The sequence below is a fragment of the Ochotona curzoniae genome, unplaced genomic scaffold (assembly GCF_017591425.1).
Source record: "Ochotona curzoniae isolate NIBS_2020 unplaced genomic scaffold, NIBS_Ocur_1.0 scaffold_1852, whole genome shotgun sequence".
In the NCBI taxonomy this organism is placed as follows: Eukaryota; Metazoa; Chordata; class Mammalia; order Lagomorpha; family Ochotonidae; genus Ochotona; species Ochotona curzoniae.
In genome coordinates this window covers 48,690,163-48,716,695 of record NW_024467087.1, presented here as the reverse complement: position 1 = coordinate 48,716,695, position 26,533 = coordinate 48,690,163, and the positions used below count along the sequence as shown (strand labels likewise).

Genomic DNA, 26,533 nt, shown 5'->3' with positions numbered 1-26,533 from the left:
TTTCTAGATATAGCTGTGAAACAAGCAGGATATATGGAGCTGGAGCTCAGCAGACTCAGATTAGGAGACCTCAATGATACTGCAGACAACCATTACCCTCTCACAACTGGGGTTCCTTGACGCCAACTCTAAGTTTAAGAGCTAGAAGAATCAACACCCATATGTGCCTAAATGTTCAAAAACCAAGAAGCTCAAGAAATGTGCAACAGGAAAACAAGTTTTGCCAATTTGTAATGATACATGTATTAAGCTGTCAACATCTTTTTTTTTTTTTTTTAAAGATTTATTTTTATTATTTTTTATTGGAAAGGCGGATATACAGAGGAGAGACAGAGAGGAAGATCTTCCATCCGATGATTCACTCCCCAAGTGAGCCGCAACGGGCCGATACTATGCCGATCCGAAGCCAGGAGCCTCTTCCGGGTCTCCCACGCGGGTGCAGGTTCCCAAAGCTTTGGGCCGTCCTCAACTGCTTTCCCAGGCCACAGGCAGGGAGCTGGAAGGGAAGCGGGGCTGCCGGGATTAGAACCGGCGCCCATATGGGATCCCGGGCGTGCAAGGCGAGGACTTAACCACTTGCGCCACCGCGCCGGGCCCAAGCTGTCAACATCTTAAAACAACCACATCATCAAGCTTTTCTGAGTCACTATCATAGTAGTATCAGCCTACTGAAATTTCCAAACTGCTGGAATATCAAAAACGCCATGTAATATCCAAAATAGTATCATCCAGAAAAACTTCAAGAAAGCACAAAATAAGCTTGACTCTAAATTTAAATACCATACTAGCAATTTAACATTCACAAATTTCATAAATATTTCTGTGCCCCATTTTCCTTTTGTTAAATTCAGATAATGCCACTAATTTCACTTGGTTGTACTGGGTATTAAAAAACACAACATTTTTTTAAAGATGTATTTTCACTGGAAAGCTAGATCAGATTTACAGAGCGGAGACAGAGGAAAAATCTTCCATCGTTGGTTCACTCCCTAACTAACAGCAATAGCCAGAGCTGAGCTGTATTTGCAGGCAGGATCCTGGAACTTCTTCCAGGTGTCCCATAAAGGTGCAGGGTCCTAAGGACTTGGGCCATTCTCAACTGCTTTCCCAGGCCATAAGCAGGGAGCTGGAAGGAAAGTGGAACAGCTGCGACACAAACTGGTGCCCATAATGGGATCCTGGCATGCACAAAGTGAGGATGCAACCACTGAGCAATTACGCTGGGCCCACAACAGTGCTGATTAGCATACACTAAAGAGTTCAACAAATAGTAACTTCCATGGTCATTCAATCTTGAGAATTTGTAAAAGGTATTTTTTTCCAGCTTAGGTTACCTACAGTTATCAGAAATAAATTTGAATTTTTGTTGCAGTAAGCTTTTCAAAGCATACCGGAACAATGCCTAGGCATTGAAGTTGCCACCACTTAGGACTCCAACATCTCATATGGTAGATTTTTCTATTCAGTTCTGCCTCTGTTTCCAATCCTGTTTTCTGCTAATGCATACTCTGGATGCAGCAGATGCTAGCTCAAATACATGAAATCCAGTCCTTCACTTGGGAAATTGAGATGGAGTCCCTCGGCATTTGGAGAGCGAATAAACAAATGGAAAATTCTCTTGCTCACTCTTTCCCTTTCCCTTTCTATCTCCCTCTCTCTCTTTCTGCCTTCAAATACATAAAAATAAATCTTTTAAAAAAATTACATTCAGTAACAGGAGTTAGCATACTTTCAAACTAAATTTAAGGGTTAAATATAAATTTAGCAATGCTACTTTTGATTTCTACATATTTACAATAGCATAATACGTGGGAAGGCACTATAAACTATGACAAACAGTTATTTTTTTATTCTGACATTCTGGAAAATATCGTAGTTAATATTTGTGGGCCCAGTACGATGGCCCAACTGGTTAATCCTGCACCTGCAAGAACGACAACCCTATATGGGCACAGGTTTGTGTCCCTGCTGCTCCACTTCGCATCCAGCTCCCTGCTTTGGGAAAGCAGTAGAGGATAGTCCAAAGCCTTGGAACCCTGCACCTGTATGGGAAACCCAGAGGGGGCTCCTTGCTCCTAGCTATGGATTAGCTCAGCTCCAGCCGTTGTGATTATTTGGACAGAGAACCAGTGGATGCAAGACCTTTTTCTGTCTCTCCTACTCTAAATCTGCTTTTCCAATAAAAATAAAATAAAATTTAAATATAAATTTTTAAAATCTTTTAAATGTAAAAAATAAATAATTATGCATATATGATATATAAAAAAATCGTTTAAAAATTACATTCAAAATATATAATAGTTTATATCTAACAGAAAATCACAAACTCCACTTCTCCTTTCTGCTTTATTCCCATTCATTAAAGTCCCAAGACACAATACATAGATTTGTTTCAAAGTTTTGATTAACTTTAAGAAACCACATGCTAGGGCCCGGTGGTGTAGCCTAGCGGCCTAAATTGTTGCCTTGAACCCACCAGGATCCCATATGGACACCGGTTCTAATCCCGGCAGCTCCACTTCCCATCCAGCTCCCTGCTTGTGGCCTGGGAAAGCAGTCAAGGACAGCCTAAGGCCTTGGGATCCTGCACCCACATGGGAGACCCGGATGAGGTTCCTGGTTCCTGGATTCCAATCAGCACAGCACCAACCACTGTGGTCACTTGGGGAGTGAATCATCAGACAGAAGATCTTTCTCTCTGTCTCTCCTCCTCTCTGTATATCTTTATAATAAAAATAAATAAATTTCAAAAAAAGAAACCACATTTTAAATTTATTGGTGCTTTTATAACAAACTGAAATCTAAACTATTAATGTTGATTATTGGCAGTTTGGGGGAATAGAAGGTGTTTCAATTAAAAATTAGGAAATGCTCTGTGTGGCTCATTAATGTGACTACTAATATGAATTTAACAATAGGGCAAATTGAGTGTGAAGTATATTTTAAAAACTCTTGGCACTACTATACTTTTGTTGTAAATTCCAAACAATTTTGACATTAAAAATTTTTTAAACGACTAGATTAATGGCTTGCAAAAAATAAAAAAACAACAAAAAAAACTCAATGTCAAGAGCTGTTTAATTAAACAAACGGTGCATGCATAAACACAATAACACAGCTTTAGATACACACAAACATATATATATATTTATATGAAAAAGAGCAGGTGTTAGGATTTCAAGCCTCTTAGATAATTACTATTCAAAAACCAAAATCATTTATGATAAAGAATTAGGAAGCATTTTTTTTTATTCTCAAAGGAAGCATTTCACAAAATAGTAAAATATACATTATATATTTTAGATATTCATTACTGGTAAACACTAAGTCCAATCAATTTAAAACTTAAAGTTAATCTAAATTAAGAAGTTTGCATATGCTATATATATATATATACACATCCACATACAGACATATATATATTTAAATTTTAATCTTTAAACAGACATTCGGCAAATGTTAAATGCTAAAATTGATAAAACTTACGAATCAACATGCAGAACTCTCTGTCCACTTCTTGAACATGCAGCCGCAATGATGGATTCAGGCAAACCTATAAAAACACACCTATATCATTTAGAATGTAGAAATATGTATCCATACACATTTTACACTAAATGTGCTAAGCATATCTTTACTATATAGAATAATTCAATAAGACACTGTCTTATGTTCAAAATTATAAATTTTCTTTTTATTACACTAGCAAGTACTTTCTCATATTTTTATATTTTATTCAATTTTCTTAATTATGCAGTATCTGTAAATTTCTATCGGAAAATTAAATCCCCAAAGACAATGTAAACTAAAGACACCAGGCAGCTAACCTGAACATTGTTTTGTGCAACAGGCACGCTTTTAAAAATAAATCATTTTTATGTGCAAAACACCAAAAATGAGCAACTGTAAGCACACTTTTCACAAAGAATATTGTTATTTAGGAGACATGTTCACACACCAATTCATCTGATTCTCTCAGCTGCTGAGTTAAGCATCTATGCACACATGTTAGAGATGAAAAAGACTCTAGGCACAAATATCCTAACATGTTTAATGCTTTCTTTAAAAGAGGATCTATAGCGGAAATGTGAACTCAGATCCAATGCCAAAGCCACAATGCCACAAAGCCATAATTTTTTTTTTTGTTTTGAGAAATATGTTCACTAACATAAAGAGGTCATTTACAAAATATATCATTTTGTCTTTTGGTCAATACAGCAGTTTGAAAAGAAAACATCACTGCTTTGGAATCAAATTTAGCCACACCACAAAGCTGATTATGACAAAAGCTCATATATATTACTACCACTAATAACAGGAAAAATCTGAACATTTACAAAAAGAATGCTTTTATAATTTTTAAAAGTCAGGTTTTCTCCCACATTTGGTAGTTAATTCCCTATGCTGTAAGTTTAAGGCTCTTTTATAACTTTTAATCATAAGATATACCATTCTGATAGAGGCCATCAAATCTTTTCTATCAGACACACAAAGAAGCTACGTTTGGAAAATTTCTGGTTTGCAAAGTTCTGTGGTGCTAACTCATTCATTGTGATGAAGCATCCTAATCTTACTGAATTTTCACCTAGCAGAAAATAAACCGTGCTCTTATTTTGCAAAGGATTAAAACTACACAAACTACATGATAAGCAGCAAAGATTTCAAAGAAAAGGAAAGGTTACTTTCTTTATATAAAAGTAATGCACACATGGAAGCAATTGACACAATCTCCAGTTTAAACCCACATTAAACACAAGATCCAGATGACTTTACAAAGGAACTAGTTTTCCAGCATTGTACACTTTGTGGGTATATAATGTTGGGTTCAAAATAGTAGTTCTGACCAAATGTACTGAATATAACCATTAAATATCAATTATCAGAAACAAGCCATCATGATGTTCTAACATTAACTTTGGATATAATTCAAGAAAAAAAAAAAGAGTATCTGGAAATAAGACAAAGGAAAATTTTAAAGATTTATTTTTATTATTTTTTATTGGAAAGGCGGATATACAGAGGAGAGACAGAGAGGAAGATCTTCCATCCGATGATTCACTCCCCAAGTGAGCGCAACGGGCCGATACTATGCCGATCCGAAGCCAGGAGCCTCTTCCGGGTCTCCCACGCGGGTGCAGGGTCCCAAAGCTTTGGGCCGTCCTCATCTGCTTTCCTGGGCCACAGGCAGGGAGCTGGAAGGGAAGCGGGGCTGCCGGGATTAGAACTGGCGCCCATATGGGATCCCGGGCGTGCAAGGCGAGGATCTTTAACCACTTGCGCCACCGCGCCGGGCCCAACAAAGGAAAATTTTAAAAGCTAAGCATACTTAGTTCCTCAAATGAAACTACGTTATTCTTACAGTTCTGTACCTCAAGACCATTTGAACTTTTTGCTACACCTTTAAAGAAGCAGTGTTCCTGTTATTGAAGTGCAGTCTCATTCATGTATTTTAAAAGCTCAGTAAGCAGCTCAGCTACAAGAACAGTAAAGAAAATGGGATGCTAAAAATAACATTCTTGGTGTTACAACAGCAACAACAAAATCAAACCTTAGTCCAGGATTCTGTGCTTCACACTGGATCTTTACAAACACCACTGACTTCATCTCTCTCTCACAATGTTGAGGACAGCAGTCTCACCCAAATGAGGAAATGAATTCAGAACAGTCTGCTAACTTGCTAAACATCAAGTAATATAGTAATTTCGTATTTTCAATGCACAATTCCATAATAATTCATTATTTCTAACTAGGACATAAATTTGAAAATCACAATTTAAGGGCACTACATTGATACAATGAACCAGGAATTGTCTCAAACAGACTTGAATCTTAGTTCTGTTGCTTAATTGGCTGTGCAACATCAAAGAAATCACTTAACTTCTCTGAGCCTTTGCTTCATACATCACTATCTACCTCACAACATTTGGTTCTTCCTACTATCTCTATGTACCTCATGGGATCACTCAAGGGCACATGTCCTATGAATACAAAAAGAGTACTTCAAAAAGTTTTTTAAAATGAGATTAAAAGATGCTTAACTTGGTGTAAAAAATTGTGGCCAGTTATAGCTTTTCCATATTCAAATTTATTTTTTATATTTTAAGTATCTGACAGGTAGAGACAAAGGCAGATCTGCCATCTAACAGCTCACTTCCAGATGCCCACAACAGCAGAGACCAGAGCCAGGAGCTGGGAACTCAATCCAGGTCTCAGAACTGGTGAAAGGAATCCAAATATCCGAGTCAGCCCCGCTGTGCTCCAGGGTCTGCATCCACAGGAAGACAGAAGTCAGAAGCTGGGTATCAAAGCCAGGCACTCCACCATAAGGCAGAGCTGTAGTAACCAACCAGTACATGTTTTAATATCTTTTTGGACATCTTTTACGCGAATGGATTTCCAAGCAGTTTTTCAACAAAAAATAAATTACCTGCTAAGTCTAGTGCCGTGAGTTTTTAGTACAGTACCTTCATATATAATTGCATTAGAAACATTACATCTTCACTCTACTCCAAACGCCCATCTATTTTTAATCAGATGCCAACTCCAATAGTGAACAATAATAAAATTACTCTCCTCTACTTGCCCCAAATAGCTGTTACTTTGGGTAAGCAGATATTCGTGTGGCTACTTCCATGGCTGCAATCAACACTGCAGGAGCAAGCCTCTGCTGACAAAGCACAGGCAAGAAAGGATTTCAGCACTGAACATGACCTCAGTCCAAATTACACAAAACCAAAATGACTTTTGGTTTTCCTTAATACTTTCATACATCCATTGCCATAACTTTGTGAAACTGATAGGCTATGCCAGTGTGAAATGGTAGTAAAGACCTATAACATCCCTGCTTAGCTTTACTAAAATAATAAACTAATACTATAGCTAACAATGGCTTTTTCTGGCCAACATTTCCTAATTTCTTCCCTCTCAATCTGTAAACAGTCCCTGAAAATAGAACACACGTAGTAGATTACATATTTGCTGAAGGAATGAAAATAACAAGGGAAAAATAGGGGAAGGAGAGAGGAGGAGGTTAATAGAAAAAAAAATGTGACCACATAAAAAGTTAAGATAATCCCTAGCCTAACAGAGCTGAGAATCTAAAGAACAAGAATCTTAGAAAACATTTAAGTATTAAGCATACCTAAAACTGCTGTAAGAACACAATGGAAAGAAACATTCCCTCTGTAAAGAAGGGTCATGGAAAACCCAGATTGGACACTAGCTGTGTCTTGCAGGATCTGCATGGAAAAGGAAAGGGAAAGGGATCATTCCCAGCAAGAGGTAAAAGGGAAAACCAAAAGATGGTGCTTGGCAAGAGCAACTGGACTGGCCCATTTCACATAGTATAAACTTTTCAAGGGTTACCCATGTTGCACCACGAGTCAACGCATCATTACCTTTTTTAAGAGGTAATATCCTACTAAATGGATAAACCTTATCTTCTTAGTATTATTCTTCCATCAACAGCCATTTACACTGTTCTCACATCTTAGCTACTGTGAATAATACTGCAACACACAAAGCCAACCACAGAAGAACGGACAGGACTTTAAGTGTTTAAAATAGGTAAATTCAAAGAATCAAAAGGCAGAATGGTGGCTGCCATTTGTATCAGGTTGAGGGAAATGCAGAGTTGCCAATAACAAATGGCCATGAAATTTGCTACACAACTAGAGATCTGCTGTACTGCACAGTGCCTATAGCCAATACTATGTGCTTGAGAAATTTCTTATGAGGTTGAATCTCTCATTAAATGTTTTGGTCACAACATGACTAAAGGGAGAGGGAGGAATGGGATATTTGAAACCAAATTATGAAGTCTGAACTTGAACCTCTAAGCAAGGGGCAGTTATAAAAGAATGTTAGCCAGAATAGCGTGGTCAAATCAAACAGTTTGGGGCAGGGGGACCTCTAATCACTGCATGGAGAAATAACTTTTTCTAAGTTTTATAAAGACTGGAGCTTTAAGTCTTGGGATTTTTTTTAATTCCTATTAGAAGTTAATGTACTTAAACTGGACAGGATAATTTAGGAAAGGATAATTTAGTAAAAAGTGTTCTGTTCAAAATCTGTAAACATGATTTCAGCAGCACTTAAACTCCTGATGGATGCAAAAAATTAAAATTTTAATGTTTAAAAAATGAACTTCTGAGTCATGAAATTCATACATCTTTGTGATAGACTTGTACAAAACACATGTAGATTTACAATGATTTACAGTATCTCCCAAGAGAAAAAAAAAAAGACATGAGTTAGAAACAGATACTCTAGATAGGAGCTGAATTACACAGAATTCCACTGGAAATACTCTTCAAAATGTGTGAGCACTAATATACAGAGTATAAGGATTTCAACTATAAAATGGAGCCAATATTATTTGTATGCCTCATTAGGGATATAAGAATAGGTATAAACACTATGAAGCTCTTTAGACGGCATCACAGAGGATGTCATATTCAATAAATGTTGCTTCTCTTCCATCCTTCTGCTACTCCTTAAACGTAAGTTACTTGGACAGGAATAAAACAAGTTATAAGTTGTTTGCTATATTCTTAAGTTATACTTCATCTTAAAAGATATAACAAGAATTTCTTTGCTGCTAATACACCCTTTGGGGTTATCAGGTGATGTTTCGAGTACTTGGTTTCCTGCCACTCAGGAGAGATCTGGATTCGGTCTGGGCTCCTGGCTTCAGTCTCTCCCAGTCCCAACTGTTGTGGGCATCTAAAGAGTGAACCAAAGAGCTCTAGCACTGTGTTTCTCTTAAAGTAAATGAAGTACAATTTTTTAATCTATTAATTTAAAATCATTTTTAAAAAGCCAAATCTTGGGGCCAGTGCTGTAGCATTGCAAGTTAAGCTACCGCCTTAAGTATCCCAGCATCCCATATGGGTGCTCCACTTCTGAACTAGCTACCTATTAAGGCACCTGGGAAAGCAGAACAGGATGGCCCCTGCCACTGATGTGAGAGACCCAGAACAGGCTCCTGGCTTCAGCAAGGACAGCATCGCAGCCATTTTAGGAGTGAACAGCAGATGGAAGACCTCTCTCTGTAACTCTGCCTTTCAAATAAATAATTTTAGAAGGTAAAAGTTCTACAGTATATCTGAATTACAGGAATTATGCATAATTCTGGGGCAATATTAACTCTAACAAGTCACTTTTATTAAATATAGGTAAATAGGCACTGAATTAGCATTCCCACACAGTTGTAATGGGGACAGACAGAGGTTTGCTCCACAACACCCCTCTCACATGAGATTGTTATGGATTTGACAGTGAGGGAAAAAATGAGAAACGTATGATCTGTTATATAACCATATAACAACATGTGTGGTCACAGCTTTCTGCGATTTTCCAAAGCCTATGGAGATAAAATAGAGATGTTTCACCATCACATGGAGGCAGGCTAAAATCAGAACCCAAAAGGCATAAAATTAATATTTTCAAGAATTTTACCTAAAACATTTTATAAGATTACCTAAAACATTTTATAAGAATGAAACCATCACTCATTCATTTTTCAAAACCTCCCTTTAATCTAAATCCTTAATGCTGGACCACATCATTCACAACTATAATATTTAAGACAGTTCTGCATGTTATAATCTTAAAGCTGTATTAATATCTGGGATTGATTTTTTTTCCTAACACTATACTTACATGAGATAAACATAAAATAAAGTACTTACACCACCCCCAGCATATCAAACAATAAATAATAGATTCCCATGACAGGACTCTGATGACCTAGCAAAGCCCGAGTGCTTTCAGCCCAAAACACATGAAACCATAAATCACTCTTTTATTTTATAGAACATCTCAAAATGGATTCCTGCTTTTTACCTTGAAAGTCATTTCATCTGTTACTTATAACTAGTGAAGACCAGAATGGAAAGAAAATGACAAAGAACTAGAGAATTTACTGTGACTGCTTTTATAAAGAATAACTTCTTTTTCAGGGAAAAAAAAAAATACAATTGCTGGCCAGGAAAAGCATGTGATGACAACAAGCCTTTAGAAATCTATATCCTTTAGTTTACAATGTAAACAATCTTACATAAAGACATTCCACACTATTGTTAACAATGCATAAACAACTTTAGGTCCCAGACTGACTGGGTTGAGCAATGCAAAAGCTAGGCTAGACAATTAAGTAGTGTGCGGCTGCTCAAGACATTACAAAGGAGAAAAACTCAACTTCAAACCAGTTTCAAGTAACTTCTATACTGAAAGTCTGCATCTTAAATCTAGAGTGGCTATTGCTAAAAGGAAAAAAGTGAGTGGCCTAGTGAACTAACAAGACTTAAAAATGCTATTTTCACATTAATTACGTTAATTGACTTGACCCTCCACTACACACACACATAATACCAAATATGTAACGATAGTAATTTAAAATCTATGAATTTCTTCCTCACTGGATAAAGTATTGCATTTATATCTGTGAATTTTAGAATTTTAGGAAAGTATGATACCAGTTAAAACATTCACTGTATTTATTTCCTTTCTTCTTGTTTTTTTAATTCAAGATAGTGTGAGCTTTAAGGAATGGCTAATAACAAAAACATTTCAATATTTGGGAAACCGAACCAAGACAGGTTTCCTGTTCCCAGGTTTACACTAAATGACTGTATCTCAGTTACAGAATAGAGATATACTTAGTAGATACAATGAAGGAATCTCATGGTTTATTTCAAATTTTGAATGTGAAGTTAACCCTAGATCAGTAGGTTGGCCTCTATTCTTAGGCAAATTACTTAAAGTGAAAATTAAAGGGTACAAATACTTGCTGTGGTGGTTAAGGCCTTCCTGGTATGTACACCCCCCCCACCACCACCTACCTAAGGAAGCCCGCATCCCATAAAGGATACCTGGGCTCAGCTGATTCCAGTTTCCTGCAAATTAACACTTGACAGGCAGTGGCTAACAACCCAGATATTTAAGCTCCTCCCACCCAGAATGGAAAACCCAAATTGAGTTCTGGGATATACTAGCTTAAGCCTGCTCAACCCCGGTAGCCAAGGAGTCAAAGTTAGAGGAATAGAGATCATTCTTTCAAATGAATTCTAAACGTAACTTAAAAAGAGGTGAGAAATCAGCCTACTGGTTAACACTCATTAAGATACATGCATCCCATATAAATCTGGGTAAAAATAGTTCCAACTCCTGACTCTGGGTTCCCGAGGAGGCAGACCTTGGAAGGCAGCAGCGATGAGTCAAGTAATTGAGCTCCTGCTGCTACCCAGGAGGAAGAACTGAATAGACTTCCTGCCCAAGGGCTCAAAGCCCAGCCCAACCCCTCACAGGAATTTGGAGAGGTGAGCAGTGAATGAGATAGGAATCCTCTCCAGCTGGCAGTGCCTCAGTCCCTCTCCTCCTCCCCGCCCCCACCCCTCCGCCCCACAACTGATTAAAGGAAAACACAAAAACAGGACTCTGAAAGGCAGCCGCAGCAGCAGCAGCAAAGGTTAAAACTGACAATGCAAGCAAAATACTAAACCCAAACACCCACATGTTGTGGGCCAGATTGAGCCTAATATTCCTTTTCCAGTTTCTGACCTCTTACTTAAAAAGCATTCTAAGCACAGACACAAAAACAACTTAAAAAATGATTAAGTTTAATGGGTGCAGGTTCATATTCTGGCTACTCCACTTCCCATCCAGGTTCCCTGCTTGTGGCCTGGGAAAGCAGTCGAGGATGGTCCAAAGCCTTGGGACCCTGCACCCGTGTGGGAGACACAAAGGGGGGCTTCTGGCTCCTGGCTTTAGATCAGCTTAGCTCCAGCCATTGCAACCATTACAACCATTTGGGGAATAAACCAGCAGCTGGAAGACCTTTCTGTCTCTTCTCTCCATAAACCTGCCTTTCCCATAAGAACAAATATATCTTTAAAAAAAAAAAGTGATGAGCCCACCTTGATAGCTCAGTGGCTAAATCCTCATCTTGTGTTGTGGAGTGTGAGCAAGATCACGCCGGGCATGTCTAAGGTTCACTAAGGAGTCTTTATTAACCAAGCTTGGTGATAACAGAGTCCACTAGAAATAGCAAATCACAACTCCATATACCAATCTAGTCAGTGGTAACCCCAAGAACAAATGGTCATTACCCTGAAGACCGTCCGTTAAATTGAAGACCTATATCCCAGCTTCCCCAGTAATGTAAGTTATCCTAAGAGGCATACAGTGAACAACCTGGGCACACGTACAAAGCTGCAGGCATTCACCTTTTCCTGGTTTCTCTGGCCACATTCCATCACTGCTACGCCTCCCCTCTCCTGGAACTCCCAAGATTAGAAATACAAAGCATCTTAGCGTCGCTATCCACCCAAGCAGTAAACACAGGGTGAGGAATATAGACACACAGGGGCCACGCTCAGGGCCTACCTCTGTCCTGGCCAAGAGTCAGAGTGTCAGAGAAGACCAAGAGAGGGAGCCCATCCTTATCATGGGCCTTTATAAGGGCTTGTGAGGGGAGTGGTTATACAACAATGCAATACCGCCTCCTCTGAGGTTCCAGGTGAGGATAGGTGAGCATCACAGGTGAACAGGAGGGAACGCACAGATGGGGGGGAGTGGCTTCCAAGCCCATGATCCTGGAGTAGCTGCCTACCTCGCCAAATTTATATAATTCAAGTGTGATTTTACAGGTTTCCATGCACCCGGATCCCATATGAGCACCAGTTCTTGTCCCAGCTACTCCACTTCCCATCCAGCTCCCTGTTTGTGGTCTGGGAAAGCAGTGGAGGGCAGCCCAAAGCCTTGGGACCCCGCACCCGTGTGGGAGACCTGGAACAAACTCCTGGCTTTGGATCAGCTCAGGTGCGGGCCTTGTGGCCACTTGCAGAGTGAAACTTTGTCACTTCTGTGTAAATCTGCCTTTTCAATAAAAACAAATCTTTAAAAATTAAACAAAGAAATTTTTTAAAAAATTAAGTGATCAAGTTTATTTAAAAACTGAGGGCTACATCCAGGGATAATATGGGCACTGAAGGGAAATATGGGGGGAGATATTTCTACCTTGCATCCACTATGTCTGCAAAAACCCAGAAGGATCCCAGCAACAGACATGGCTTCTCAGATTCTTGGGAAGCACAGTGTTTCTGCTATATAGACCCCAGGTCACAGGTGAGAAGGATCTCCTGGGGAAGGGTTCACTTGATTGACAGGTGAGTGGATAGAATAATACTAATCAGAGGAGTTAACGACCTATCCCCAGCGAAGCTAGGCGATAAAATTTCATGAATTCCAAAACAGTGGTTCGCTACAAACCACCCAAACCTGTAACAAAAAAAAAAAAAAAAAAACCTGACATGGTATCACAAAGTGTGTGAAAAAAAAAATCGTTTCTGACAGCACTGAGAATTCAGAGTACACCAAAAACTCCAAAAAGCAGAAGACTCCAACTTTTCTATCAGGTTATCACTAGAAGCCCCATCTGAGAAAAGAGGCTTTATAGGCTGCAACTGTGGGGGTTAGGGAGTGGGAGGGGGGAAACTAATGCAAATTCAGTAGAACAATGAAAAGAGGACCAAAGAAAAGAGAAGTTCCTAAATAAATAAATCTTTTACAAAAAAAACGGGGAGGGGGGACGATGCGGTGGCCTAGCAGCTAATGTCCTCGCCTTGAATGCACTGGGATCCCATAAGAGCTCCAGTTCCTGTTCCAGCTGCTCCACTTCCAATCCAGCTCCCTGCTTGTGGCCTGGGAAAGCAGTCCAGGATGGCCCAAAGCCTTGGGATCCTGCATCCGCGAGGGAGACCTGGAGGAGGTTCCTGGCTCCTGGCTTCAGATTATCTCAGCTCCAGCTGTTGCGGCCACTTGGGGAGTGAACCATCAAACAAAAGATCTTCCTTTGTGTCTCTGCTCCTCTCTGTATATCTGCCTTTCCAATAAAAATAAATAATTTTTTTAAAATAAAGAAATATAATGGATGCATACCTCAGGAAAAACTGAAGATGTAAAAGGTATAATGACAAAGATATTGGGTGCTGCTTCAAGTCCTGGCTGCTCTACTTTCGATCCACTTGCCTGCTAATGTGCCTAGGAAAGCAGCAGAGGACAGTTCTGTTGCTTGGGCTCCTGCACCCATGTGGGAAATCAGGAAGAAGCTCCAGGCCGCGGACCAGCCCAGTTGTTCTGGCCATTGTGGTCATTGAAGGAGTGAAACATCCACGATCTCCCTCTGTCTCTGTCTCTCTCTCTCTCTCTCGTTCTGCCATTCAAAGAAAAATTGGAAAATTTAAAAGATAAGGAGAGCTCTTAATATCTTTTAAATGTATTTTGAAATATTTACAAACAAAATGATATCTGATCTGGGATTTGTTCCCAATCACTAGAGGTTTAAAAAAGACATGGTGGAGGATACAGAGAAAACAAGACTGATGGTGAGTTTATGACTGTTGAGCTGAGACTGATATATGGAGACTGAGGGGTATTTTAGTCTACGTTTCTGTTTGAAATTTTTCACCATGTAAAGGTTAGAAAACAAAAATGAAAAAGAAGGCACCACAGCACTGTGGCACAAAAGATGGCTTGAGCTTCTGGCACCCTCTACTGAGGCTTCCAGTCAAGCTGCCTTCTGCTGGGAAGACAGTATAAGATGCCCAAGTGCTTGGTTTCTTGCACCCTTGCTGAGAGACACGTACAGCCTTCCTGGCTTGCTTCCAGGACCTCAGTCAGCCCTGCTGTTCAGGCCTATTGGAGAGTGAAATGGTAGATACAAGAGCTCTTTTGCTCTCTCCTTCTTTCCCTTTCTCTTTCAAATCAAATGAATGAGAAAGAAAAAAAAAAAGAAGAAGAAGAAGAAACACCAAATTTGAAGAGTCACTGAAAGATTTAAACTATAAAATTCACTAACAAAGAAATTTTGTATTGTGTTTTACCTAAATCAAAAAACCTGTATCAACTCTTACAAGCTTCTATTCAGGGCCTAGCACGATAGCCTAGTGGCTAAATCCTCGTCTTACATCCACTAGGATCCTATACGGGCACCAGTTCTTGCCCCAGCTGCTCCACTTCCCATCCAGCACCCTTCTTGTGGCCTGGGAAAGCAGTAGAGGATAGCCCAAAGCCTTGGGACCCTGCACCTGCGTTGGAAACCCAGAAGAGGCTCCTGGCTCCTGGCTTCAGAGCAGCTCAGCTCCAGCTGTTGCAATCATTTGGGAAATGAACCAGCAGATGAAGATCTTCCTCTCTGTCTCTCCTTATCTCTGTAAATCTGCCTTTCCAATAGAAATGAATAAATCTCAAAAACATACCAAGTATTACACGCTGAAGACCTTGTCTGTGCCAGCAAATAAGGAATTTCTACTAAAATTAATTTTTAATTTTAACACTAATACTTTTGTTGTACCAATTTAAACTAAGCAACAAAACGATCTTTTTCACAGCCAAAGGCTATCCAAGCTAAGTTCTCTTCACACTTAACATCATTTTTACCTTTTGATGAAGGAAATAACTTGTTCAGAACATATTCCATTTATGGGCCTCAGCAACAGGACCTTGATTATATTATTTATGAGTTTAAAATAGATGAGAAACTGCTGATTCCAGAAGTGTTATAAAAATCACAGAAAAATAACCTCTCTTACATGCGTTCCTACCATGAAATTCATTGTTTTAAAAGGAGATAAAATTTCATGGGCCTTATAAAATAATTTTAAAGTACCAATGAATTTGTTCTTTTTTAACTGTACTAATTTTCCTTAAGGAAATTTAAGAAATTAATTTCTTAAATGAAGCTTCATTACGTATTTGAGAAAATGAGTTGCATATCATTAAAGAAACACTAAAGAAATTTATTTCTTCTTGAACATTAAAAAGGCTACACTGAGTTTACTTGAAATAAAAGTTCAAGGGTGAAATCCTTGGCTCAGATTGGCTCAGCTCCAGCCATTGCGGTCACTTGGGGAGTGAATCATCAGATGGAAGATCTTCCCCTGTCTCTCCTCTCTGTATATCTGACTTTGCAATAAAAATAAATAAATTTTTTTAAAAGGGGGGGGGAGGACCGGGGTGGTGACCTAGCAGCCTTGAATTCGCCTGGATCCCCATATGGACGCCAGTTCTAATCCCGGCAGCCCTGCTTCCCATCCAGCTCCCTGCGTGTGGCCTGGGAAAGCAGCAGAGGACAGCCCAAAGCCTTGGGACCCTGCAGCCATGTGGGAGACCTGGAAGAGGCTCCTGGCCCCTGGCTTCAGATCAACGCAGCACCATCCATTGCGGACACTTAGGGAGTGAACCATCGAACAGAAGATATTCCTCTCTATGTCTCCTCTCTATATATATGAATTTGTGATAAAAATAAATAAATCTTTAAAAAAAAAAAAAGAAAATTGCTTTCAAGTATACTGAAAACAAGACACAAAATAGCAAACCGCAGCCCATGTACAAACAACAATTTCAGTGGGAAATCATATATCTGGTGATCAAAGTAAGAATAAATTTGAAACAAACTTTATCTTAGAATGTGACAGTAATATCTGATTTCACTTATTGTCATGGCATTAGTAGCTGAGATTCTCTTTTCAATTTAAAAGTGTAAACCAGGTCATTTTATACCCCAAAAGGAAGTTTCACAAGCTTATATAGATGTCATAATGTCTCAATATGATGGTGATGTCATGTGGCTATTTTGAAAATCAATAATGGCTATACCCCAAATTAAAACAATTGCCAAGAACAAACTAAAAACAAAATAATCTAGACTGTATAAAGTATTTTCTCACTTGGAAAAAATCCAACAAACTTGACTAATAACACTAGTCATATCAATGTTAATATTTTGCCCTTGGTAATACTCAGCTATGCCTAAGGCTCCACAATGATAAAATGAAAATTATAAATTCTCTTCCACAATCAGTTATTGTGAGAATAAAATAAGCCATATATTTTCAGCATTTAGTATGGTTCTTGGTATTTAACAAATGTTTGATATAGTTTGCATATGCTATAAGTACTAAAATTAATTCTCTAATTATATTCTATTTTGATTAGTCTATGTCATAGTAACACAGTTCATAGAAAGTATTAGAATTCACACCTCAGCATCTTCCGAACGTGCCTGATGCCCCTATATAAAATGAATGCCCTATACACCAAATTGAATTAACTTTTCCAAGGAAACGACATTAAATCCACATACAGGAAAGTAGTTCAACAAAGGTGCAAATGTGGCTCACAAAAACAAGTACAGCTAAAAATCATAAAGCTGCCACATTGCAACAAGAACACGAGTTTGCAAAACTACAGAAAAAAAAAAGTCATTACTTTTCTAAATGTAACATAAATCATTCAAATAGTACAATATTATCAATTTAGGTTCTTCGTAAAATCCAATAGGAAATAAAATTACCCCATCTCTTCTGCTATTTGCAAATGGGTGGGGTTTAAGTCTCATTATGATTACGAGCTGACTTCGGTATAACCATTCTTTCACAAGTCAATATTTGTGATAAATGATTGTCTCTTTTTACACTCCCCTTTAATGAAATTACTAGAAGTGCTAAAGACAATAAATCAACCATCGAAAGTATCCCTATTTTGTTATTCACAAATGAACATCCTCAAAATCCTTCTAATCTCTGTTATTATCAACCAAGTACCGATGGTGATTTTTAGCCTATTTTACCTTTAAATCCATTTACATACACAACAGGCACAGCCTAACATTTCAGTTCAAAGACTTTGCAATGGAACTGAATAGCAGATGATTTAGCATGAGTAACAGGTCAATTATATGGAATTATAATTGTTTCTGTGCATTGGGATTTGATGTTAAACATGAGAATGTGGTGGTGAGCAGCCCTATTTGATTTTAATTGCTGGAGCCTGAGTTATCCAAAACACCATGAGAACACTAGAGAAAATGAGAAAATGACATGAGACATGGGAGATGAAAATGATGCTGCAGAGGGAACTCCGCTAACAGATGTGGCTCTCTCCAAGGGATTGGCACAAATTTATGACTTACAGAGAAGGGGAAGCATCTCCCTGAGAGGCTTCTCCAGACTTAGCTAACTCCTTTTACTTTTCTGGGTGTGAAGAACAGAAAAGACACACTTTTCCATCCATAAGCATGCAGAGCGGTGCCACTTTCTTTCAGAACAGCAAAACCCGTTAGATTTTCTTGCGTTCCTTCAGCATTTCTTACACTTGACAAGGAAGTGTTTCATAGTACATCCCCAAAAGACAAATGTAAATTTGTTCAAAGCTACAGACCAGACAGACGGTAAATGCAAGCTGATGAAACAGAAAGAAAATCTGGAAACCGCAAGGTAAGATCTGTGGTAGAAACAGTGATAAACACACAAGGATCGTTCCCAAACAGCAGTGCAAGAGGAGGAGTTAGATGAATCGCATACCTGAATCCTTTCACTGTTCTCCGTGGAAATCATGAGCCCTTCTTGGAAAGCACTCAAGTAAGCATAGTAATAAACACACTACACTATGGTAATGATGGGCTACAAAAATCAACTATATTTTTAGAACACTTAATAAGTACGTTAGAGGAATCATCTCATTGAACCCTTAACACAGCTCTGTGAACTTTACCCTATTTAGAAATAAGAAAATTGGGGCCTGGCGCGATAGCATAGTGGTTAACATCCTCGCCTTGAATGCAGCAGGATCCCATATGGCAGCCCCGTTTCCCATCCAGCTCCCTGCCTGTGGCCTGGGAAAGCAGTGGAGGACGGCGCACAGCCTTGGGACCCTGCACCCATGTGGGAGATCCAGAAGAAGCTCTTGGCTCCTTGCTTCAGATTGGCTCAGCTCCAGGTGTTACAGTCACTTGGGGAGTGAACCATCGGATGAAAGATCTTCTTCTGTCTCTCCTCCTCCCTCTATACCCACCTTTCTAATAAAAATAAATAAATCTAAAAAAAACAAAAAAAAGAAAACTGAAGCTTAAAGGTTTTAGGAATGGGCCCGGTGGCATGGCCTAGTGGCTGAAGTCCTCGCCTTGAACGTGCCAGGATCCCATTTGTGCACCGGTTCTAACTCCAACAGCTCCACTTCCCATCCAGCTCCCTGCCTGTGGCCTGGGAAAGCAGTCGAAGACGGCCCAAAGCTTTGGGACCCTGCATCCGTGTGGGAGACCTGGAAGAAGTTCCTGGATCTTGGCTTCGGATCGGCATAGCATGAGCCATTGCACTCACTTGGGGAGTGAATCATCGGACGGAAGATCTTTCTCTCTGTCTCTTCGCTTCTCTGTATATCCGACTTTGTAATAAAAATAAATAAACCTTTTAAAAAAAAAAGTTTTAGGAATATCCCTAACATGCCACAAGCCGCATAGCTAGGATTCAAGCCAAGCTTGTCTGATTGCAGAGCTATTCTGTTACTCACTTTGCAGTTTTACTCAAATGAGAACTATGCATGTCCAATTAAGTAGAGCATACAAAATACATTAGCATTTGTAAACCTTACAGAAGTTCTGAAGTACTTTCTCTCCGAGTAACTATTTTAATTGGTAGATCAGTATCCTCAAGACTAAAAGCCCATGTGTATACAAAGCCACCCTTACAGTTGTCCGATTATCCCCACTGTGGGGCCCAGGGGCAAAGAGGTCACTACGTCAATAAGATGGCGACTAACAGTCCAGGTCACTGGCGAGCAAGATGGCGGCCAAGGACAGAGCCCTGGGCGTGAACCAGGGCAGGAGTCACCTAGCTCCAAGGAAATACTGATTGACCAGGGCCATCTCGCTCACCTACCCGGGCTTATGGGAAGTGGCTTCCACAGTCATGCTCCTAGTTTCCCCTGTTCTGGAATTGCTCAAATTCCCGGCCTGAGGCTATCCCTTACTCTATATAACGAACTGAATTTCCCCAATAAATCGGAACTGCTTAGACAGAACCCCTGTCCGTCTGTCTGTCTCTCGCGGCCGGGAGGCTGGGTGGCGGGCAGCAGGCTCACTTCCTCCAGCAACAGGGTACTAAAGGAATCTGTGGGGGAGAGTCCGCACAGCACCTCTTTTTAAAAAACACTAGAATGTCACAATCCAAAAATAGATGGCCTCTTCAGCTAAAAATTATAATCTGCTCTAGAGCTGGACACATGGTTGTTGGGAAATGATGAGGAATTATAGACACCTTCTGATGTTTGAACCTGGAAATGGTCACAAATGGGTATTTAGCAAATAATCAGTCCTCACAATTCTTTCTAGAGCATCTCTACGCCCAGAGGGTTAGAGAAGCGAAACAACTCCACCATCTTCACAAGCTGCCAAACAATGTGAACTACCTTAGCGTTTTAACTCATTATGGAATGGGACTGCACCACCTACGTACTTTCCTGAGAAAGGCAGCTTATAATTTTCAAGAAAATTTGTTTTCATCAGTTAAGCTGATAGAAAATTTCCTAACAGATAATAAACAAGAATTTTACGTCCTAAAAGGACAAACCAACACTTAGCCTTTTATCAAGGACAGGAACTCATAATTAGGCAAACACAATAGTATGGTAGTACTCTCCAGCTTACAGAGCACCTAATTTAAATATCTCATTTTACACACAGTAAACAGATGTCCCATGAGACTTCGCAATGTGTCCAACACAAAGTAGGAAAGTCCTGAGATTATCATATGGACCTTTCTACCACAACTTGGAATATTTTTTAAAGATTTATTTATTTTTATTAGAAAGGCAGATCTACAGAGAGGAATAAAGAGAGGAAGATCTTCTGTCAGACGAATCAGTCCCGAAGCAGCCGACCGCAACGGCTGGAACTGAGCCAATCGGAAGCCAGGAACCAGGAGCTTCTTCCAGGTCCAGGTGCAGGGTCCCAAGACTTTGGGCTGTCCTCCACTCCCTTTCCAGGCCACAAGCAGGGAGCTAGATGGGAAGCAAGGCCGCCTGGATTATATTCTGTGTCCATATGGGACGCCAGCATGTCCAAGGCAAGGACTTTAGCCACTAGGCTTCCACGCTGGGCCCACAACTATGAGTATTATTGTACTATTGTAAGAACAATCTAGTGAGGTAATCGGGGCTTACAGCGCAGAATCCCTTGAAACTTCCCCCATCTTTTTATTTTTATTATCCCCCCTTTTTTCAATAATTAATATCAATACAATCCTTAAATCATAAAAGACAATATGTGTCCATCCTCTGCATGGGAAAATGTTCAACCTATTCCACTATCCATCATCAGGGAAAAAATTCCAAACGTTCTCAAGTGTGGTGTTTTTGGGACTAGTGAGCTATGCCACCTTCTGCAATGCCCACAGCCCGAGCACAGGGTCTTGTGCCAGCTGTTCTGATTCCAGTCCCTAGCTCGGCTAATGTGCCCAGAAAAGCAATTGAGGGTAGCCCAAGGGCATAGGCCCCTGTTACACCCCTGGGAGACCTGAATGAAATTTGAGGCTCCTGGCTTCATCCTGGCCCAGTTCCAGTCATCACAGCTATTTAGGGAATGTACCAGCAAATGGGGAATCTCTTTTTTCTCTTTGCCTTTCCTTCTCTCTGTCACTCTGTCTTCCAAGTAAATAAAATAGGTCTTTATAAAATTAAGGAAGACAGGGAGGGAGGCAGATGGAATCTCTACACGGCCGACAGAAAGCAGGAAAGGTGTAATGAAAGCCTACACTGTCTTAAGAACACCTCTGAGGATGTCACTGTCAGGAAGTACACACACACAAATCCCAAATATAGGCAATATAGGAAACTTTACAAGGGCAAAGAAAGGACTAGGTTCTCAATAAATGTGGGATGAGGGCTCATCACGGTGGCCTAGCAGCTAAAGTCCTTGCCTTACATGTGCCAGGATACTATATGCGCACCAGTTCTAATCCTGGCAGATCCACTTCCCATCCAGCTCCCTGCCTGTGGCCTGGGAAAGCAGTGGAGGACAGCCCAAAGCCTTGGGACCCTGCACCCGTGTGGGAGACCTGGAAGTAGCTCCTGGCTTTGGATTGGCTCAGCTCCAGACGTTGCAGCCACTTGGGGAGTGAATCATCAGACAGATGATCTTCCTCTCTCTCTTCTTCTCTCTATATATCTGACTTTGCAATAAAAATAAATCTTTTTTAAAAAAAAAAATGAGGCTTTAAAAATAAATAAATAAATGTGGGGTGAATACCCTGAGTAATGTCTGTCTGTCACTACTCATAACTGGTGCCAAGCAACCAGGGTGTTTATAAAGGTTTGCATTTTAGGTATTTGTCTCTGCCTTTTCTGTACACAGATAGGAGCTCTCTCTTAGGGATCTAATCGGGTATGTCTGTGTTGACAGAGAGGGTTAACACTCCCCACATCTCCTGATGACATCGTTCTAACATGCTCTGAGCATTCGAGAATTATTTCTAAATAAGAATGTATTGCCAAGTGAAGACCTAAGGGATTTCCCTATGTATAAGCATGTCAAGATTATCACATAACCCTTTTTTTAACTTCTTCCTTTTTTATTATTATTTTTTTTATGATCATTTTATGATACAGTTCTATAGGCTCCTGGAATTTCCCTTATCCTCTCCCTAATTCCCTCCCCACCAACCCTCACCTAGTTCCTCTATATCATTACTGAAGTATAGTTCTTGATACACAGTCATATGTCCATCATTGCGGGCATGGACAATGGCAGAGAGTCCAGCATCCTATTGTCAAGATATAGTAAACAGTTTTATTGTAAGTCCGTGTTTGTCTGGAAGTAGAGATGCATACTGCATTATATCCTCACATCTGGATGTTAGTCTCCATTTCACAGCTACTGTACATCCCCTGAAATGCAAAGTCATAAAACAAAATCAAACTAGAAAGAAAAGTAGAAATTTACAATGCCATGAAGTTAAATAACATGTTACTAGAAAGGACAGTCTCCAAGCCACAAAACAAAATCAGTATCAGGAAGAAAAAAGAAATTAACAACACCATGAAGTTAAATAACATGCTACTAAATGACTAAAGGATTATCACATAACTCTTAATCTTCCATCTTGCCTGTTTCTTTGTATTCTTTGCTCTGTGGCAGATTATACAGGTTGCATGTAAGTCATCTCCACATGTTATGTTACTGTCGCTATTTTTAATCTGAAACCAATGAAATTCATAAAATTGTCGAAATTTACCACTCCCAGTAACTTTTAAAATAGCAAAATATTCTGAAAATGGGGCCCGGCGCAATGGCCCAGGAGCTAAATCCTTGCCTTGCATGCACCAGGATCCCATATGGGCACAGATTCGTGTCCCAGCTGCCCACTTCCCATCCAGCCCCATGCTTGTAGCCTGAGAAAGGAGTAGAAGATGGCCCAAAGCACTGGGACCCTCTACCCACGCAGGATACCTACAAGTTCCTGGCTCCAGACCAGCTCAGCTCTGGCCGTTGCGGCTATTTGGGGAGTGAACCAGCAGACGAAGAACTTCATCTCTCCTTCTCTATGCCCATCAGCCTTTTCAATAAAAATAAATCTTTTAAAAAATTCTGAAATTGACAATTGTACACTACAGCTGAAGACCACACTTAGACCTAACATTTACATTTATAGCTGCCTTTATTTCACTTCTATTTCCCACAGTGTAACACTTTTATTTTATTTTTTGATGTTTTGAGTGTCCAAAAAGTATTTCCTGCATTTCCTGATCAGAAGAAATGGGATGAACGAAAAAAATTACATCATACAAATTTTATTTTTTTAATCACCCCATTAATATACATCCTAAGGAAAAACTTTGATTTTATGTTTCAAAAAGTGAGAATGCAAATTAACCAGGGCAAAAGGAATCTTAACCTCACAGGATCCTACCTGATGAAGCAGTTGTCTTTTGATGCCTAAACTAGAACTAAATCTGTTAAACAAAAATTATATCTCATAAATTGTTTCTGATACATGACGCATGATTAATTCTGCTTCATTAGTGTCTGAATCCACAAAGCACTGCTTTTCTCATGATACAGTCAAATAAGGACTTACCTCATTTATTAAATTAATTTGAAAGACTACCTTCAGCAAAGTATTTAAAACAGAAAATATTCCACAGAAATGACTCATTCAACATGTTTTCACTTTTGACATATCTAAAGGCAAATTTCCTTATCGCAAATTTAAGCAACTGTGTACGATTTAAAAAAAAAAAAAAGAATGTCACCATTAAGGAATAGGAAAAACTTAATTTTCAAAACTAACTTCCAATTCTTCCATCCCTTGAACTCACTGGAGTAATTTTAACACAAATTTTTCTCAAAATCTTTCTCAAAATTGTATCGCATGTCCCCGATACAATCTTCTTGGATCACCCATAACATCTTCCTATCTTTACCATAATACATTCCCAACAGGATAATGTATTCTTCATTTTCACTGTATCAACAGCCACAATAGTTATTACATGATCCAAGAATTAACACTCATTAATTAAAATCTGAATCCACATGAGAAAATTTCGATTAAAAAAACCTCCAAGTTCCTAAGAAACAAGACAATAATATAGAATTCCAGTACAATACAATAACTATGCAAAAACAGATACTGTTCTCATTTTTAGCATAGGAAAAAATGAACAGGATATTGGCTCTTTCCAGCTCTCATTCAGTATCTCTTCATAGCTAATACAGTTGTCTGCAGCCTTGTAATTTTCAGGATGGGAATGAACACCATGGCAATTCTAAGAACAATTAATTGCTCAGGTGCAACCAAAAAAATCGGTGGGGGTGGGGAGTTTAGACAAATACCTGAAAGGCTATCTAGTGTACCCTCCTCACATTCCAATGCAAGGTCAATGAGGCTCAGAGTTTTAAGTGCCTGCCTCTCACAATCCATTCAATCCACACAGCTAGTTAACAGCCAAGCACCACCAAGTTTTCCTAATTACTTCCAATAACGCAGATCAGCTGTGAGAGTTAGAACAGCGCTTCTGCTTCAAGAATGGAATGGGCCTTTGGACATTTACCAGCTATGTGATCTTGAGAAAATGACAACCTTCCCAGGCTGCCTGTTTCGTTTCTATAAAATGTAGAGAATGCCTACTCTAACATGGTTGTTGCGAAGGTTATGTCTGGCTTGTAAAATGCTTACTTAGCACACTGGTTAGGAAACAACAAGTATCTGAAAACAGGTAACTATTATTTTTTTTTATTCCCACCCTGGAAACATAAAGGGCCTCAATTCCTTAACACAATGGGGAGGGTCCCATCTACCAGAGTCTTATTTGGCCTACCACACAAACCCACCCAGCAGCATATTCCACCCCATCTAAAATGTATTCCTTACATTGTTAAGAAAAACAGAACGCAAATCGCTGCCAAATATCTTCTGCCACGTGTTGTACAGTTAATTTATCAACTAGAAAATGGGGGGGAAGAGATTCTGACTCCACCCAAAACATGGAGAACAACATGAAAAAACAAGGGGGAGATAAGGAACACCTGAACTGGAACTCGAGTGATTGCTTTCAGTTTATTGAGCTGTGGGTGGATAAGAAGGGGACAGAAAGCAATTGGCACTTCCCTCAGCATCATAATGCAAAAGTAATGGCTACCTCAACAAATTCCAATTAATTCCCTAGGCTTCTGAATACAATGGAAGAGAATGCATTTCCTTCTCCTTAACAAATATATATATACACGGGCAACAACTGAGCATTTTTCTTGTAAAACTGAGGATTAAGCTGTCTCCTAGCTGCACTCTAGGACCACAGTTACATTCAAAGGTCGTATAAAATGGAGAAACAGAGGATGGAAAATATCACCCTGAAATCTAGCAGGGGGGTAGTGCTCATGATGTCAAGCCAAAGGTGTCTGCATTGACAAAATCCCAACCCTCCATTCTCATGACACTGCAAACGCACCCGTCTCTAAGAAAATTAAGAAGAATCACCGCAGCAACCAACCTCAGAAAACGGCATCGACCAGATCGACCCCTACCCAAATGGCGCTAAGCACCGCGGCTCCAAGCCCCTCCCTGGCGCTGCCAACTCCCGCGCTGACTCCAGAATACCTCACTTCCTTCCCGTTCTCCCTCCCGCGCTCGACCCCGGCATTTCTCGCCAACCCTCACCACCGACAGAGAAGGTAAGCACAAGACAGACTCCCTGCACTTTTCCCGAACAGTACCAGAGCCACACATACCCGTCCCTATCACGATCACATCAAACTCCGAAGGGAGATTATCCGCCATCTTGACAGGAAACGTATCATGTGACTAGTGCTTGTGGAAATGAGATCTAGTCGGCTTTCCCTGGGTAGAAGGCGGAAGTGAAAACGGTGCATTCTGGGTATTGTAGTTCCTGGGTGCAGGATCCAGGTAGGCGTTATAGCTGAAATACTTACTGGAATGTTACGAGGTCCATTCCTTTCCTAGACTTAGTTCAGTGGGTTCTTTATCCGAAGGTTTGAGGTAGAGGAGAAATGCAGATTTTTTTTGTAATACCGCCTAGGATGAATGTGGAAAGACTTCCAAGCACCTTGACGAGGACTGTTAGGCAAAATCGAGGGCGGAGTGAAATAGAAAGGGGCTCGCTCATCGAACAAAGGAAATTCTAGCTCCAATCTGAAAGTTGTTTCCACCCGCATTTCTGTACTTTAACTCCCCAAGCA

The 26,533-nt window shown here is 39.8% G+C and overlaps 1 protein-coding gene across 2 annotated transcripts in view; it reads right to left on the bottom strand.

Annotated features, from left to right (window-relative positions):
• Positions 1-26,135, bottom strand: part of CHM (CHM Rab escort protein) — a 172,132-nt gene extending 145,997 nt beyond the window's left edge. Inside the window, exons 1-2 of one of the 2 annotated variants that reach the window (XM_041000005.1) lie at positions 26,066-26,135; positions 3,487-3,553 (exon numbers count right to left, since the gene is read on the bottom strand). In XM_041000005.1, the coding sequence (XP_040855939.1) occupies positions 3,487-3,553; positions 26,066-26,114 (116 nt within the window). In that variant the 5' untranslated portion in view covers positions 26,115-26,135. The remainder of the gene's footprint in view (positions 1-3,486; positions 3,554-26,065) is intronic. The other variant, XM_041000006.1, reaches the window with a different exon arrangement.
• Positions 26,136-26,533: the final 398 nt, after the last annotated feature.